At 38.9% G+C, this 19,364-nt stretch overlaps 1 protein-coding gene across 1 annotated transcript; it reads right to left on the bottom strand.

Annotated features, from left to right (window-relative positions):
* Positions 1-80: 80 nt before the first annotated feature.
* On the bottom strand, positions 81-2,408 carry LOC107807158 (uncharacterized). The gene is made up of 2 exons (XM_016631484.2): positions 2,200-2,408; positions 81-1,339 (listed from the first exon to the last, which is right to left on the bottom strand). The coding sequence occupies exon 2, from the start codon at positions 902-904 to the stop codon at positions 272-274; it is 633 nt and encodes a 210-aa protein (XP_016486970.1). The 5' UTR covers positions 905-1,339; positions 2,200-2,408; the 3' UTR covers positions 81-271.
* Between the last annotated feature and the right edge of the window lie 16,956 nt (positions 2,409-19,364).

Raw genomic sequence — 19,364 nt, 5'->3', positions numbered from 1 at the left:
CTCAAGATGTAATTTAACCACTCTAGACTTCGCATATAACACCTCAACAGGTGACAATCAACCAGAAACACCACAGTAAATTTTAAAACACAAGCAACAACAAAGAGCGTACATATTGCAAACGGATGAGTTCAACTTCAAATATATACATGAGATTATTCAAACCCATTAAGAAAAAAATAGTAGTTTGGCACCACCAACTGGATTACAGACTTAACAACAACAACAACAAATAATTCACTGGATTACAGATTTAAGACTTCCAAATAATTCACTCCCTCAACACCTGATTGAAGATATACGAGTCCACTGGAGCGTCTTCAGCGATCTGAAGAGATGAGACAGCCTGTGCTGCAAGTAGATCAGGAGAAATTCTTGCAACCTCCCAATTTCCCTCATCAAAATAGTGATACTGAATATCCCTTACACAAGGTTCAGATGAGATCATCCAGTCAGAATTTCCCCACTCATTCGACATGCATGCATACCCGCTTGCCCCAGAATCCCAGTCTATTCCTTCAGGTGAATATGTCGAGAAGTCTTGGTGAGGGAGTATGGGTCGTTGTCCCCCAATGTACAAGTCAAAATTGCTACAAAGATCCCATGCATTCCATCCTTCGTCCTTCTTCAAGATAAGCTTACATGAATCATCAGAGTCTTCGTCCACAAGGACCTGAAGAGCAACTGCCTCAGCAATCGCAGCACCCTCTTCATCAAGCCTTTGCTGTTCTTCTTTCTTCTTCTGTTTCTTCTTTTCCAGTTCAGAACGGATGGCAGCCGAAGTAGCCAAGGCTTTCTCTAAGCGCCTCTTCTTTTTCTCAGCCTGTTTAATTCGATCCAACTCATCCTTAACTTGCTTCTTCTTGTCTTTTCTAACTGCAGATGCAACTTTAGCACAGTCCATTTTGCCAACTGATTCTCAAACAATAACACTTAAGCAAATCTGACTTCCCCTTTGTTAAGATATCTCTAAAGAAGTATTCATACTCTCTGTGACTAATTTATTTTCCTTTCCTTTGTGCCCTGTATTTAATACTATTGCAAAAGACTAAATGCTATCCAATCTAAAGCGTTTACGAGAAGTACACCTACACAAACTCAGGTCTAAAGGAATACCTCATTTTACGAACAATACAGTCCCAGACAGAAACAACAGGAGACTGAAGAAGAGAAGATTGGTAAGCACTCATAGGCCCGTCACTCACCATTCTTCCTAGTTTTCCGCAACCCTGGCATTTACCCATCTGGCAGCAACTAACCAAACTACTAACCTCAATGAAAACCAAACAAAATGATGTCTATACCTGTCGGCTTGCAACAACTCACATGGCCTTCCCTCCTGCAGAATATGCACAAACTTAGTACATAAATTCCAGATATTAACAGAACGAATAATTAGAAACACAATCAACAGAATTCATCCTAGACATATGTATATCACGATATACACCACGTTGTCCCGTACATAGATTTTTTTTTTTTGTGTGTGTGTGTGTCAAAACCACATAATCTAGAGTACTCATACAGCTTATTAAAGAGACCAGAAAAACAAAAAAAGTACCCATATCGATGACAAATCTACCACCAAAACAGAGGGAAATTTAAGAGATACAAAAACTCCCACCCCAACAGCAACTAGACAAATCATCAGCGTCCTCAAACGTCAAAAGAGAACACCAATAAAGTCACATTACATATTCTCTCACCACCTATTAACAACATACAGATTGAATCCAGGACTTTCATGTCTCATACATGAGACTTTGCTTAGGACTTAGTCATATCAGCTATGTCCAAAACTAATCCTCTCATCTAAGTTGTTTTATAAACGACTATTTATTCTACATCAGAAGCTGCAATAGTGGGTAAGCAACTAAAGCAAACCCTAATTTAACAAAATTGAGATTCATATAAGATGCCCAAATCAGAAATTGACTTAATCATACAGAGGCAAAAACTACAAAAATCAATAACCCCAATAAAATTCAGTTCACTCCTAATACAACATCAAACGATAACAACCCATTCGACCCGCATACAAAAACTTCAACTTTCAATACAATCAATCACTTTCACACACAATTAACATCAGATCGAGAATACCCAGATGACAAATCAGAGAGAAACACAAAACAGAAGCACAAATATTAAATCTTTTAGATCTCACTTGAACACAAAACAAGAATCAAGAAAATTAACCTGTGAGAGAAAAAGGCCACTGAAAAGCTCTTCCAGCGAAGGGTCAACTAGAAATAGAGAGAGTATAATGATCTGTAGATCTGACGATAAGAAAAGCAAAGGTGAAATGAGAAATGGGGGCAAAGGAAGAGAGATAAGAGAGACAGAGAGGATAATATAATAAGCAACTGATCACATGAAATTGCCGGTTGGAAGAGACGGGGATGAGTAGGAGAAGCAAGGGTACAATTGTCAATTTAATACCTATTCGTTATGAGACACGTGGGAGATGAGTAGGGTCATTGAACTTTCTTTTTCTTCTCACTGGACTAATGCTATCCTATTGGGACCCAACTAATATGAATTCCTAGGGTATAAATTTCATTAAATTCTTTTTGGAAAACTATATTGTATAGCAACTTTTAAAAATAAAAACAAACAGTAGCAAATTCGGTATAATCTCACATAGTAGAGTCTATGAGGGTAATGTGTATTAGACTTACCTCTACCCAGAGGCGGACTCATGATTTGAGCGTGACGGGGCACCACTAACCTTAAATATGCCAATAATTAACGATAAAATTATGTGTGCGGTTCTTTAAGAAATTAATAAGTATGACAACTTATCCGCAATATATAAACAACCAAAAAATTTTAAAGAAAGAAAAAACATTAAGCAAAGAGTGAAAGATTACTTTGCAAAATAAGTGCTACAGGAACCAATGTTGATAGAAGCGATGTCGCCCAACACTGCTTCGTTAATTTTTCTTATATATATATATATATATATATATATATATATATATATATATATATAGAGAGAGAGAGAGAGAGAGAGAGAGAGAGAGAGAGAATTAGGTCTTTAGGTCTCGAACACAAGACCGAATGGTGAGGCTGGGAAGGTGGTGAAACTAGCAGCTCAACCAATGCTGCCGTCCAGCTTTTGTTTTGTAGGGGCTCAAGTAAATTATTTAAGGAGTCCTAATCTGAATATACAGTACACACAAGATCTATATATACATGATTTTTGCCGAGCCTAACAGGTTCCGGTGACCCCGCACACTCCACTATAGGTCCACCTCTGCCCCTACCTTGTGGAGAGAGAAAGGTTGTTTCCAATAGACCATCGACTCAGAGAAGCATAAACATCACATTAATGAAGAGAAAAACAAGAAGCGCAACAGCGAGAAGCCAATCGCTTTTAAAAATATTTTTTATATATTTGTATGCGATCGAAATCGAGCTCGCCTACGACATGGCAGATTAGGATCGGAATATGACAACCAAAGATTGAAGATCGACCCCGAGTCCCACCGAGTTAGGACTCGAGGTCAGAACGTCTGCCTTCAAGAATATTAAGTTTGTAATCCCGGAGTCGACCTTAGCCCCGATCGAGCTCGAAGAAACTTTGTTAGCACAACAAAAGATCGAAATATTCATAACCGGTCGGATATAATGGCGAGAATCTCGGCACGAATCAATAATGAACCGGCAATCAGCAAATCAAAAGATCTTTTACCTTTTATAGAATTGTACCTAAAGTATGATTCCTCTACTATATAAAGAGAGGTTTAATAATTCATTGAAAATATTGTAACATGCATCCCAACGCAATATATTATTATTTTCTTTAAGTTCTTATAATTCTCTTGTTGTTCTGTTCTGATATCAATTAAAGTATTTTTGGCTCAAGGGTGGCTAACCTTCCAAGGCTGGGACTGTTCAACTTATGTGGTTTGCATTTACTTTTCCATTAGTTATTTCAATTGCAATCTAATTTGTCGTTTCGTATCAAGTTAAATCACGTATCCTTAAAATCACTTACAAATTCAATTGTTATCCGATTTTGATGGTAAACAGTTTGGCGTCCACCGTGGGGCTAAGGATAATAGTAGTTATTTGATACAAATCTCCATAACACACACTATTTTACACTTGTTCTTTGAAGGGTCTCTGATTTCAGGTTAAAACTTGAAATACCAAACCCTCAATCAGCACCCCTACATGTTGACAACGAGCCCGGTCATCACGGGAAAAATAACAACATAGCGCCCAGTGATGAAGTACCGCCCGTTGATCCCATCGGAATTCCAGTCGCAGACCCAATTGACGCTAATTCACATGTGGCTATCGACGCAAAATTACCTACCGACCCCGAGAATAGCGTCCGTGGTGGAGCCCAATCGGCAACTTAAAACACACAAAATATTGGAGGAGACGGGATCAGTTTAGGGTGATCTTCGAAATGCTGCAGACTCAACAAGCGGCGATAGCTCAGTTACAGAACCAAAGCCATGTACCGAGCAGGGTTGAACCCGATCCACCTCGGGAAGTCACCTGCAAGGATGAACCTGTCATAGAAAGGTCAAATGGATATGAATCAGGGACTAATCCCGAGATCATAAAGATGCTCGAAGAACTGATAAAACAGTTAGAATCAGGGGAGAAGAAAATCGAAGCTAATGACAAAAAGGTGAAAACCTACAATTCTAGGGTAGACCAAATCCCTGGAGCAGCACCAATATTGTAAGGCCTGGATTCCAAGAAGTTCGTGCAAAAACCTTTTCCTCCGAGCGCGACCCCGAAGCTGATCCCTAAGAAATTCCGTATGCCCGAGATACCTAAGTATAACAGAACGACCGACCCAAATGAGTATGTAACCTCTTATACATGTGCCATCAAAGGGAAAGACTTAGAGGACGATGAGATCGAGTCTGTCTTGCTGAAGAAGTTCGGAGAAACCCTGTTGAAGGGAGCTATGATATGGTATCACAACTTACCTCTTAATTCTATTGATTCATTTGCTATGCTCACGGATTCTTTCGTGAAAGCACAAACCGGGGACATCAAGGTCGAAACCAGGAAATCAGACCTTTTCAAAGTAAGGCAGAATGATAACAAGATGCTCAGAGAGTTCGTGTCCCGGTTTCAAATGGAACGAATGGACCTACCACCTGTCGCTGATGATTGGGCCGTTCAGGCTTTCACCTAGGGGCTCAATGTTCGAAGTTCAGTGGCTTCACAACAGTTGAAACAAAACCTGATAGAATATTCAGTTGTTACTTAGGCCGACGTGCATAACTAGTATCAATCGAAGATCACAGTGGAAGATGATCAACTTGGGGCCCCTTCGGGGTCTATTTATCCCGTCATAAACATCGACAGAGTCAAGAGAGATATCGATGGTGAACCGAGACCAAACAGGGATCGGTACCAGTCGTATAATGGAGACCGAAGAAGTAGTGGGTCTGGGCAGAACTCTATGAGAAATGAAAGGAGAAGTGATAGAGGTCAGAGCAATCAGGGACTCATGAGCAAAAACAGCTTTGATAGGCCCATTGGGCCTAAAGAAGCGCCGAGGTTATCGGAATACAACTTTAATGTCGATGATGCTGCCATTATATCAGCTATCGAACATATAAAAGATACCAAATGGCATCGACCTCTATAATCTGATCCAACCCAAAGGGATCCTAAGTAGATATGTAAATATCACAGCACTCACGGCCACAGAACGGAGGATTGCCGACAGTTGAGAGAGGAAGTTGCCCGACTATTCAACATCGGGCATCTTCGAGAATTCCTGAGCGACCGAGCCAAGAATTATTTCAGGAATAGGGATTCTAACAAACAGACTGAACAAGAAGAACCTCAACACGTCATTAATATGATCATTGGTGGGGTCGATGTACCACAGGGGACAATGTTGAAATGCACCAAAGTGTCCATAACGACGGAAAAATAAACTCGAGCTTACACACCGGAAGGAACCTTGTCTTTCAACAATGAGGACACGGAAGGGATCGTGCAGCCCCATAATGATGCACTGGTAATATCTGTACTCGTAAAAAAATTCGAGTTAAACGTGTGTTAATTGATCCAGGTAGCTCGGCCAACATCATCCCATCGAGGGTCGTGGAGCAGCTCGGTCTACAAGATCAAATCGTGTATGCAGTACAAGTTCGAAACGGATTCAACATGGCATATGAAACCACTAAGGGTGAGATAACGTTACTACTGAACACCGCCGGGACTATCCAGGAAGCTAAGTTTTATGTAATCGAAGGAGACATGAGATACAATGCTTTGTTTGAAAGGCCATGGATCCACAACATGAGGGCATTACCTTCAACTCTGCACCAAGTGTTAAAATTCCCAACACCAGGCGGAATTAAAACAATCTACGGAGAACAACCAGTCGCAAAGGAGATATTTGCGGTCGAAGAGGCGATTTTGATTTTTGCACTTACAACGGCAAAGGGGCCGAGTTTGGTCATAAAGCCAGAAACTAAATAGCAATTACCGACACCAGCTCCGACCCAATCGGAGAAACAGGGGACAGATGAAGACGCTGATTATGACTATGGGGTACCTAGGTCTTTTATAGCCCCTGATGATTCATACGCCACTAAATCGACGGTCGAGGAGCTGGAACATATCATATTGGTCGAGAATCTACCCGATCGAAAGGTATACCTGGGCACGAGGTTAAATCCTAAGCTCAGGAAAAAACTCATTTAGTTTCTTATAGCTAACATAGATTATTTAGCTTGGTCTCACCTTGACATGACAAGGATCCAGCCGGAGATAACCACGCATAAGCTAAGCTTGGACCCAAAATCCCATCCGGTGAAGCAGAAGATGAGACCCCAGATCGAGATCAAACATGCTTTCATCAAGGACGAAGTATCTAAACTCCTTAAAATAGGTTCCATTCGGGAGGTTAAATACCCGGATTGGTTAGCGAACATAGTGGTAGTTCCTAAAAAAGGGAATAAATTAAGAATGTGTGTAGAATATAAGGATGTGAATAAGGCATGTCCCAATGACTCTTTCCCTTTGCCCAACATTGGTCGCATGATCGATTCCACGGCCGGCCATGAGATCCTCAGTTTTCTCGATGCCTATTCCGGGTACAACCAAATACGAATGGACCCGGGCAACCAGGAAAAAACCTCTTTTATCACTAAGTACGGCACCTACTGTTATAACGTTATGCCATTCGGGTTAAAAAAATGCTGGTGCCACTTACCAATGCCTAGTAAATCGAATGTTTGAGGAATAAATAGGAAAATCAATGGAGGTTTATATTGACGATATGTTGGTTAAGTCCCTGTGAGCAGAGGACCATTTAAAACATTTACAGGAAACCTTCAGCATATTGAAGAAATACAATATGAAGCTGAACCCGGAGAAATATTCGTTTGGAGTTGGGTCAAGTAAATTCCTCGGATTCATGGTATCCAACCGGGGGATCGAAATCAACCCCGACAAGATCAAAGCCATCGAAGATATCACGGTTGTGGATAACGTGAAGGTCATGCAAAGGTTAACCAGGCACATAGCTGCCCTTGGGCAATTCATCTCGAAATCCTCCGACAAGAGCCACCGGTTCTTCACACTATTGAAGAAGAAGAATAACTTCTCGTGGACTCCGGAGTGCCAACGGGCCTTGTAGGAACTCAAACGGTATCTATCGAGCCCGTCACTGCTCCACACATCGAAGATAGACAAACAAATATACTTGTACTTGGCAGTATCAGAGATAGCGATAAGTGGAGTCCTGGTTCGGGAAGAGCAAAGTACGCAATGTCTAATTTACTATATAGCAGGACCCTAGGTGAGGCCGAAACTAGGTATACTCACCTAGAAAATTTGGCATTAGCTTAAGCGCCTCTAGAAAGCTAAAACCATACTTCCAGTGTCACCCCATATGTGTCGTGACTACTTACCAATTGAGGAATGTTATGCATAAGCCCAAGCTCTCGGGCCGGTTGGCCAAATGAGCCGTAGAAATCAGTGGGTACGATATTGAATATCGACCCCAGACCGCCATTAAGTCTCAAATTTTGACAGACTTTGTAGCTGACTTTACGCCGGCCCTAATACCCGAGGTCGAAAGAGAGTTATTAATCAACTCAGGGACCTCCTCGGGGAACTAGAACCTCTTTACGGACGACGCCTCCAACACAAAAGGGTCCGTACTTAGCATCGTATTGAAGCCACCAAAAGGCAATATAGTTAGACAATCGGTGGAAGTTGTACAACTTATAAGATAGGTAGTGGAAGAAGGTCGTGCTGAGATTAACTCAACGAGCCTAACTTGGGACTGGAGAAATAAATATATAAAATACCTGAAGACCAGAAAATTATCGTCGGATCCAAAGGAATCGAGGGGCCTACATACAAAGGCAGCACGGTTTAGCCTATTTGAAGACGGAACCCTGTTCAGAAGAACATTCGATGGCCTACTCGCGATATGCCTAGGACCAGGGGACACCGAGTACATTTTGAGGGAAATCCATGAAGGCACCTGTGGAAATCATTCAGGCGCTAAATCGTTGGTTCGAAAAGTTATCAGAGCCGGCTATTACTGGATCAATATGGAAAAGGACGCAAAGGAGTTCGTACGAAAATATGATGAATGTCAAAGACACGCTCTGATAATTCATTAGTCCGGGGAGCTGCTGCATTCGATTTTGTCACCGTGGTCGTTCATGAGTGGGGAATGGATATTGTCGGCCCCCTTCTATGGGCACCCGGTAAGGCTCAATTTATATTGTTTATGACTTACTATTTTTCTAAGTAGGTAGAAGCCCGGCATACGAAAACGTCAAGTAGAAAGAAGTCATCGACTTCAATTGGGATCATATTATATGCCGATTTGGAATGCCGGCCGAGATAGTGTGCGACAACAGGAAACAATTCATCGGCAGCAAGGTAAGCAAGTTTCTCGAAGATCATAAGATCAAAAAGGATCATATAAACACCCTACCACCCTAGTGGGAACAGGAAAGCAGAATCGACCAACAAAACCATACTCCAAAACCTCAGAAAGAGGTTAACAGACACCAAAGGAAGATGGAAGGAAATCCTGCCCGAAGTCTTATGGGCATACCGAACGACCTCGAAGTCCAGTACTGGGGCCACCCCGTTCTCACTAGTCTACAATGCAGAAGCTCTAATACCGGTCAAAGTCGAAGAGCCAAGTCTCAGGTTCCGACATGCAACTGAGGAATCGAACGGCGAAGCTATGAACACGAGCCTAGATTTATTGGATGAAAGGCGCGAATCAGCCCTTGTCCGGTTGGCCGCCCAAAAGCAACGGATCGAGAGATATTATAATCGAAGGACCAACCTTCGATACTTCAATGTCGGGGACTTGGTACTAAGGAAGGTTACACTAAATACCCAAAACCCGAACGAAGGGAATTTGGGGCCGAACTGGGAAGGCCCTTATCAAATTATCGAGATCACCGGTAAAGGATCGTACAAACTTGGAACGATGAACGGTGAGCAACTATCGGACAACTAGAACATAGCTCACTTGAAGCAATACTATTGCTAAGGTACGATCTCATTCATTTTCTTTTATTTATTTACATTCCGAACTAACACCTATAGGGAATCATCAAAGAATGATACAACATTTAGGTCTGAAAGCACGCGTTGCACTCTTTTTCCATTGAACTGGTTTTGTCCCAAATGGGTTTTTCGACAAGGTTTTTAATGAGACAACAAGTAAATCATGCTAATTAAAATTGAAGGTCGATTACAAACCGGTATCGAAGACCACAATAGTATTCGAGGCCTCTCTTCGATCGACCCCGAACATTAGGGGGCATCACTCTCGGATAACAACTTTAGAAAGGAAGGAATCTTTGTGATTGAACGATCCCAGCTCGATCGATAGAATTTACTGTAAGGGCCAAACGGTCACATGAATCATGCCTACATAGACTACTCGAGCCCTGGAACAAAATTTGGTACACATGTGTAACTATCACGCACAAGAATAAAAAGAAGTTTCTACCTTGCGGATAAACATCTTGCCTTTTAAGAATTTCTCTTTTTCTTAAAAGAATTTCCTACATACGATCCCCTAAAGTTATCGAGCCCAAGGGCCACCTTATCCGGGTTCAAACGATCACCCTAATTGGGGACTGCCGTTCAAAAATAAATTCGGATGGCTCGGGCTATTGAAGCTCGAGGGCGCAAGACCTATTAGGAGATGCCCGAACCTTAAAGGCAGCGGCCATCCCCATTCGGGGACTGATATCTTGGGCAAGCCCGGATAACTCGGGGTAACAAGCCCATTGGTCAACACCCGAACTAAAAATGCTACAGCCATACTAAAACGGCTTGGAGACGTCCAGGAACCGTAACAAAAACAAGGCCTTCAAATATTTCATAACCGGTTCTAAAGGCTACCCTCGGCAAACTACAATCTAAAAAGTCATAATTACTTTGGGAAAAAAAAAGTTTTCGATCATGTCGAACCCCCACGATGCCTTAAACAAAATAATGTCAAAGGCAAGGTCCGAACATGACCTAACTATTTTATGCTAAGGTATTTCGATCTTTGTAAACATAAAGAATAAAGCAAAGGAAACTATTTTATGCTAAGGCATTTCGATCTTTGCAAACATAAAGAATAAAGCAAAGGAAAACAAAATTCTTAAACAGTCGAAAGGAAAAAAGCCTTGTATATTATATATAGTCTTTACAAAGGCCAAGTGGCCTTAACAAAAGTACAAAAGTTCACAAGAAAAACAAAAAGCAAAAAATTTCTACAAAAACGTCTAAACAACCTGGTCTTCTCCACTCCCAGGTCCATCGGAACCCTCGGAGTATTCTTCTTCTTCTTCTTTGGGGTAGGCTAACTTCTTGGCCTCGGCCTCGAGCCCCTAAGTAGTTTCGATCTCGGCTGATAGATTGAAACCCCGAGTATGAATCTCCTCGAGGGCCTCTCTTTGCGACTGTCATTTCTCGTATTCAATGATATCTTTCAAACGGTCCTGGGCCGCCTCGGCATCGGCCTTATATTGGGCCACCATCTCGTCGGCGTCGGCTTTAACCACCGCGGCCATTGACTTGGCCGTTTTAAGTTCCTTGGCCATGATTTTCCTATCAGAGGCAGCCGAACCTAGCCGAGACTGGAGCTCTTCGACCTTTTTGGCCTGCACCTCGGCCTTTTCCTTTGCTGCTCGAAGCTGGACCTCAGCCGAAGTCAGTTGCGCCCGAGCAGCCTCCTTTTCTGAGGCCAGACGATCCATCTTGTCCCTCTATTCGTCGGTCTCGGCCTTGACAACATCCATCTCAACTCAAAGTTGGGCTACTTGGTCGATTTTTTGTTGGACCTGCGGATTTTGATGATTAGCCACCGAGCCTAGCTCATCGTCACTAACCTCAAATATTTTTACCTGCTTGGCCAGATCGGTATGCTCCTTCTGAGCCACCTAGAGCTCAGCTCGGAGGCTTTTAGCCTCCCCCTCACGCTGCTCACTAAGAAGTTACTAGGAATCTCTCTTCTCAGTGAGCCCTCGGACCTCGGCCTCAAGCTATTTCAGCTCATCCTGGTATCGGAGAAAAGCCTCGTAGTGAAGCACCGAGGCCTACAAACACGAAGAAAAAATGTTAGAGCTATCTACAAAATAGTCTAAGTGCAAATTGAAAACCAAAGAGGAATGTTTTAAGTTACCCGATTTAACGCCTGTTGCGCTTCGTTGAACAGGAAGGGTGCATCCACCTCGTTTATTTTGACCTGATCATCCTCGGTCAGCAGACATCGAATATAACTGGCCACCCATACGGGGGCAGAAAGGACCCGCAATCCTTCGGAAGGGAGAAAGTGATGAATCGCTTCCGACCAGGATCCACGCTGTAGCGGTAGAGTCCACTCCATCAAAGAAGCTGCGGAAGGGATCATCTGTTCTGAGGACTCCCTCATTGGGATGTTCTCTCACTGTTTGAGCCTCATTGTACATGGACTCAGTGAACGAAGGTGACTAGGTGATCTCTATCACACTGAGTGCTTCCCTCGGCGCACTGCCCACGACCCGAGAAGCTTCGTTCTCGACCTCCCTAGCTCAATAAAAATAGGCATCGCCTCCCTCTGGTTCGGAGGCCCCTTGCCCTTCAAGTCATGTCGACACTCGGGACACCAGATTGAAGGTTTCCTCCTCTTGTTCTTCTTCAGATTCACCCCTCAGCTGATAGAGGGAATCGAAAGGCGGTGCTCGAGCGCTGGTGCTTTCTTTGGGCTTGCACACCAGCCTTCTCTTTGTTTTCTTTTTCTCCTAGCCTGGAGAACTCGGAGCCCTTTTTCTCTTCTTCTCTTTACCCTATTTCGGAGCAGAGGATTCAGTAGGGAAATCGTCACTATCGGATCAGGGCCTCATTTGAACATCCTTGGGTAAACCTACAAAAAGAAATAAGACAAGTAAGGACTTAATTATGTGGTAGGGAAACCAAATATTACTCATGGAAGGGATCTCACCGTTCGAACGGGCCTCCCATCGGCCCTTTGAAAGCTCGCTCCCCGAGCGCTAGGAATAAGGCATTTGCGATACTATGCCCTCGACCCACTCCTTGAGTCGAGGAACCGCGTTCGGGATTCGGGCAACAGTTGCACTGTCACAGAACACCGATAAGAAAGAAGGAAAAAGGGCGATAAATAAAACCTTGGAAGCAAAATTATATACTTACGTTTCACGTTTCACGTTCCACTTCTCAAGGAACGACACATGCTCGGCCGGGATCAAGTCTGAGGTCCTCACTCGGACGAAACGACATAGCCAACCTCGATCCATATCTTCGTCGATACTCGATAACGCAGCTTTACTGGCCCAACGAGCGAGCTTGATCAGCCCCCCGGTAGAGTCGGGGACTGTATAAGTGCGTAAGGTGGTCAATCGTGAAAGGGCACCCTTCGATCTTACTTACAAAGAAGCGGAAGAGAATTACGATTCTCTAGAAATAAGGGTGAATTTGACCGAGGGTTACCTCATATCTTTTGAAAAAATCAATTATAACCGGGTCCAAGGGGCCCAACGTGAAGGGATAAGTGTAAACACTTAAAAATTCCTCGACGTGGGTGGTGATGGCTTCATCAGGTTCGGGAACTACCACATGTTTGTCAGCCAAGTTAGAATCCCTTTTGACTTCGGAGAGAATATCCTCGGTGATCGAGCAGATATACCTCGAGACCTCCTTACACCAGCCTGGTACGGAGGAGGCCTTTTCGATTTTAAAATTGGCATTGACCGGGCACCCCCCCCCCCCCGGATGAACATTTTTAGAGGTGGTTTCGGTGCTGGTTCCTCGACAGTTGTACGTGAAACGGTTTCTTCGGTAGCAAGCCGCGAGGTAGAAGGATTTTCTTTTTGGGGAACGGTTTTGGAAGTTTTCGCCATTTCTTTAAAGAGAGGAAATAAGAAAAAAATGGAAGTTAAAAGATTACACTTAATGGTTTGAAATGAAGGCAGAGCATAAGTTCTTATAAAAAGACCTCAAATATAAGTGCTTGAAAATATTGAGATTACTAAGATACGGGGTAGAAGCTTTGAATGTAAAGTTCGAATGAACAAATGAGGGGGTATTTATAGTTTTTCAACGACGGTTCACATCCAGGAGTGGCCGACCATCAACTGACATACATTTAATGCCTTTAAGACTTGACTGATAAGACGTTTTGACTGTTTTGTCGTTTTTGTCGTATGGTGTAAAAGATAGAATCGAAAGGTCATGTCGTTTCTCGTCATCTACTCTCCAAAAAATGAGGGTACTATCTGTATACAGTCGAAATCGAGCTCGCCTACAACATGGCAGCTCGGAACATGACAACCAAAGATTGAAGATCGACCCCCAGTCCTACTGAGCTAGGACCCGGGGTCAGAACGCCTGCCTTCGAGAACATTAAGTCCGTAATCCCGGAGTCGACCTTAGTCCCAATCGAGCTCGAAGAAACTTTGTTAGCATAACAGAAGACCGAAATATCCGTGACCGATCGGATATTACGGTGGGAATCTCGGCACGAATCAATAACGAACCGGCAATCAGCGAAACAAGAGATCTTTTACCTTTTATAGAATTGTACCTAAAGTAGGATTCTTCTACTATATAAAGGGATGTTTAATAATTCATTGAACACATTGTAACACGCATCCCAAAATAATATATTATTATTCTCTTTAAGTTTTTATAATTCTCTTGTTGTTCTGTTCTGATATCAATTAAAGCACTTTTGGCTCGATGGTGGCTAACCTTCCAAGGCTTGGACTGTTTAACTTGTGTGGTTTGCATTTATTTTTCCATTACTTATTTCAATTGCAATCTAATTTGTCGTTTTGTATCAAGTTAAATCACATATCCTTAAAACCAATTACAAATTCAATTGTTATCCGATTTTGAGGGTAAACAATATTAATAGTAAGTATGTGAAAAATGTACAAATAGTAAAATGTCGGAAACATATAACTATTCAATATAATTATTTTTAACCGATCGACCTTTTTTAATGTTCATTTATGAGTGGCTTAAGGAAAATTTGTTAGCTCCGATAGTTAATCTAACTGAGACGGCTCTCTATCAGAATTTGTTTTTTGTTTTTAAAGCTCAATTTAAAATCTCTGATTAAAAGTTAATTTTTTTTAAATCATCCTACCCTACTAGAATTTATGAACTTGCTTGTGAGGAAGGACACTTGGAATGGACGGCTTCGATGAACTGTTTGTAGGTGGGTGGAACACTTTAAAGAAGAGAAGTTTGAGCCGTTACATATGATTTATTTATTTTTGCTTTTTGCTACTAAAAAGAGTTTGCTTTTGCTTTTACTTCCTAAGGAATTTGCTTTTGTTTTGAAAAAGAGGGAAACGGGGTATTTGTTGGAGGAGATAAGGGAATCATCAAAGATTATATGGTTGGAAGTGGACGGCTGTGATTGGATGAGCTCATTCACTCTGTCACCACATGCCAAAATGCACAAATGAAAAATGGTGAGGGATTATATGATATTTAGTATATAAGTTGGGGACCGCTAGCTGAAAATGTTGTGCTCAATCTCAACTGGTTGGCAGTGTTGTTCATAAAAATTTAAAAAATGGAACCAAACCGAAAACCGAATCAAATCGACCAAAAAAATCGATACTTTTTAGGTTTGGTTTGGTTTTGGTTTTGAATTTTAAAAAACCGATCAAATTTGGTTTGGTTTTGGTTTTAATAAAAAAAATAACCGAAAAAACCGAACCAAACCGACTATAGAAGTAGCTATTTAAATTTATTATTACACACACATACATACATATATATATATATATATATATATATATATATATATATATATATATATATATATATGTATATATATATATAATATTTCTAAAATTTTATGGTACATATTAGTCATTTGTATTTTTAGTTTAGTTCTTTGCTATTATAATAATCTAATTCTTTGTTTTTATATTCTAGTTTGATTGGTAGTTTTCTTTTGTTAAGTACAAGAATATATTTCATGTTAAAAATAATCGATTAATTGAGTAATTAAATTATTCATCACTATTTGATTCAATTATCATCAATATATCTTGGTAAATGATAGATTTCTCAAAGAGCAATTGGTTTGATAGTGTTACGTTGAAAATATAGTCGCCGGAGTATGTGTTTGGTAGTGTATATCTCATATTTAAGAAAAAATTCGATAAATAACTGAAAAAACCGAAAAACTGACAAAAACCGATAAAATCCGAATCGATAGAAAACCAACTTAATTGGTTTGGTTTGGTTCCAATATTTGAAAAACCAACTTACTTGGTTTGATTTCTTTTTAAGGAAAAATCGATTCAAACCGAACCATGAACACCCCTATCAATTGGTTTTCGATTTTTTCTTTGGACCGCTGATTTCCAAAATGCGAGAGCTATTAGGTTAGAACGAACACTTTTTTTTTCAAAGTAGAAAAAAAAAAAAGGAAACAAACAAAGAAAGGTGAATTAGAGCTTCAGATTGAACGAGTAAATGAAATTACTGAAAATATATTAATTAATATTGCAAACAAGAAGAAAATGTAACACAACCGAGTTGGGTGAAATAAGGCTGTATGGGACTAAGCGAAGCACAGACAGAGTACAAGTAAGCAATGAAAGAATCAAATTATGAAAGAAATAAACTCATGAAAAAACCAATAAAAGTTAGTTATATATATATATATATATATATATATATATATATATATAAGTGTGTTTCTGGTGCGTCACATCTGCGTATTTTGGAGTGCGAAGTTGTTGTCGCTTCTGTAATGTTGGGCCTGGCATGGCCGGCTGGAGCCTAAGGCCACTAAGGCAATGGCCTTTAGGCCCTCAAAATATTTAGGCCCCAAAATCTATAAATAATATATATAATATTTAATAATTATGCACTATTAATAGAATTTTTAAATTATTTATATATAATAAAAGAAAAGGCAAAAATACATTATTAAGACAAGTGGCATAACCACAAAAAGCCAAGTGGCATTATTAAGACAAAATAAACTTTCTTTTTAACTAAAAAAAAAATTAAATTTTGAATTAATTTGTTACTCTATTTGAATTAATAAATATAGATATCTTATAATTAGCTATATTAAAAAAACAAAAATATAAAAAAAATAAAAAAATAACTACTCATTCAAATTGGGGAGTAGTTTCAAGTTGGAGTTTTAAAATTATTTTAAAATTTAAAATTAAAATATAAGAAAAAATTAAATTAGCTACAATAAAAAAATAAAAATATTAATAATAAAACAAAACTACCTATTTAAGTTGGGGAATAGTTTCAAGTTGGAGTTTTAAATTATTTTAAAATAAAAAATAAAAATAAAGAAATAAAAAATTGCCAATTCAAATTGGGGTGTGGTTTCAATTTGGAGTTTTAAAATTATTTTAAAATAAAAAACGAAAATAAAGAAATAAAAAATTGCCAATTTAAATTATATATATATATATATATATGCATCTCTTTATACTTTTGATGAATTCAAAATTATAATTTAGTAAAAAAATATTACATTATTTTAATTTTTAATAAATTACAAAATTTGAAAACTAATCAAATAAGTATTACCGTAGAAAGAAATGTACGAAAAGAGGGGATAGAGATAATTTTATGATATTTATATTTTAAATTAGTTAAAAAATAAAAAGGATCAAACAATTTATTTGATTACTATATGATGCGTATCCTTTAGTTTTGTATAGATTGTGTTATATTTTTGTACACTATATTAAATAATAAAATATAACTAATATTTATTAAGTTAATATGATATATTAGATTATAATTTTATAAGATTAATATTCTGTCAAATTATTCGCGCATCACGCGGGTTCTTATACTAGTTTGGTTTAAATAGTTATAGTCAAAAGTTTTACACATCTTAAATTGTAGTTACTAGTTGTTTCCTGTCTTTAAATCATCCCAACTTAAATCGATCTTCTTACAATGTTAGTTTAGAAGAATTTTTTTTTGTTATTTGAGTGCCTTTGTAGACATTTTTCAAGCTACTTAGATAACTAACTATTAAAATTCGTCCTTAACATTGAATGACTCTTGAAACATAGTAGTTACTATAATATTATTTGTTTCAACTTATATTTAGAATTAAAAATGCTAAGAGAAACTGTATAAGTAGAATAATACTCTAATGAGCAAACTCAATCAGGTAAAAAATGATAATTCAATTACCATTAATAATTTCTATATCAGCTGCCTTTGTTGAAAAAAAATTTCAAAACTAAATCAATGAAGTTCAGCATGACAACACAAGAGAGGATTAAACAAATTGGTTAGACATTGGCAATAATTAAAATTGATTATAATTTTTTTAGATTTCGATAAATTATAAGAGTAAAAAAATCAAAAATTTAAGGCCTCACTTTTTATTTTCGCCTTAGACTCCATATTATGTCGAGCCGCCCCTGGCTCCGCAAAAGAACATTTCATCCACCTTGCTCTATTGTCATCCCTAATCATATTGATATTTTTTACTCTCAAAATCGGATAACAATTGAATTTATACGCAGTTTTAAGAATACGTGATCTAACTTGATACAAAAATGAGAAATCATATTTAAATTGAAATAAATGATAAAAAGGTAAATGCAAACCACACATGTTGAATAATCTTGGCCTTGAAGGTTGGTCACCCTCGAGTCAAAGATGCTGCAATCGGTGCCGGAACAGGGTGATAAGATACTAATGACTAGAAATAATAATTTATTGCTTTGGGATGCGTGTTACCATGTCCTTTACAAATAATTAGACCCTCTTTATATAGTAGATGAGTCTTACTTTAAGTACAATTCTATATAAGGTAAAAAAATCTCATGATTTGCTAATTAATCGGTTTCATTAATACGTGCCGAGATTCCCGCCATGATATCCGATCGATTACGGTTATTTTGGCCTTCCGTTATTTTGGTTCGATAATGTGTTCTCGAGGTAATTCGGAGTCGCGGTCAGTTCCGGGGTTACGGACTCGATAACCTTGAAGACGCATGTTCTAACCTCATGCTTAGGTTCGATGGAACCCCAGGCCGATATTCAATCCGTTATGTTTCATCCCCAATCTGTCATGCAATACATGAGTTCGGTTTCTTTCGTATAAAGATATGGTGATCAAAGTAACTCATAAAAGTCATAATATGACGTTTGGTTCTGGATTTACTGGAAAACAGATCAATTCGAATAACCACACAAGGTAGTCAGTAGTACACTAATTTGATGATTCTTCACTATATTAAGTGGTGTAATTATTTAACTTCAAGACCACTCTATTATTGGAAATTGATGTATATTCTTGAAAACTTTTAAAAGACGGAAAATCACGCTTCATAAAATCATCCGGTCATTATATTATGAATGCATTATGCCATCACTCAACATGGGCGACTTAATACATTAGGGCCTAAAGTTAAATATTGTCTTAACATCTATTCTTCATATTAATTATTATTTAATTTTATAGATATATGAAATTATACATTTTTCTTGTATATCTTGGCATGAGTCATGAGTCATGACCATCCCTTTTTGGAGAAAAGTGAATTTGCTACATGTTTTATGCTATTTATATTTTATGTTAAATAAACACACAAATTGGAAACACTCAAACACCCACATTGTTTAAGCCTTTCTAAGATCATCCTAACATTGTTCGTATTTGTTAACTTCTTTTTGTAGCACATGCAAACAATTCAATTACACTTGGATTTTACATAGCAAATTTAATCTTTATCCAATGATGATGCAAACAATTGTCAAATTAAGTACTATAATTTAACCGACTTCCACAAGTAACACATCATCTTTTCTAATTTACAAATTCAAGTTTAAGTGCACGTTTAATAAATTTTAACTGATGTAATTAA

This window comes from Nicotiana tabacum, chromosome 4 (genome assembly GCF_000715075.1).
Source record: "Nicotiana tabacum cultivar K326 chromosome 4, ASM71507v2, whole genome shotgun sequence".
Classification (NCBI taxonomy): Eukaryota; Viridiplantae; Streptophyta; class Magnoliopsida; order Solanales; family Solanaceae; genus Nicotiana; species Nicotiana tabacum.
This window is presented reverse-complemented; position numbering and strand designations above follow the sequence as displayed.

Bases quoted from the DNA above. Each gene is read 5' to 3' on its own strand.
- LOC107807158 (XM_016631484.2), bottom strand. From the start codon at position 904: ATGGACTGTGCTAAAGTTGCATCTGCAGTTAGAAAAGACAAGAAGAAG.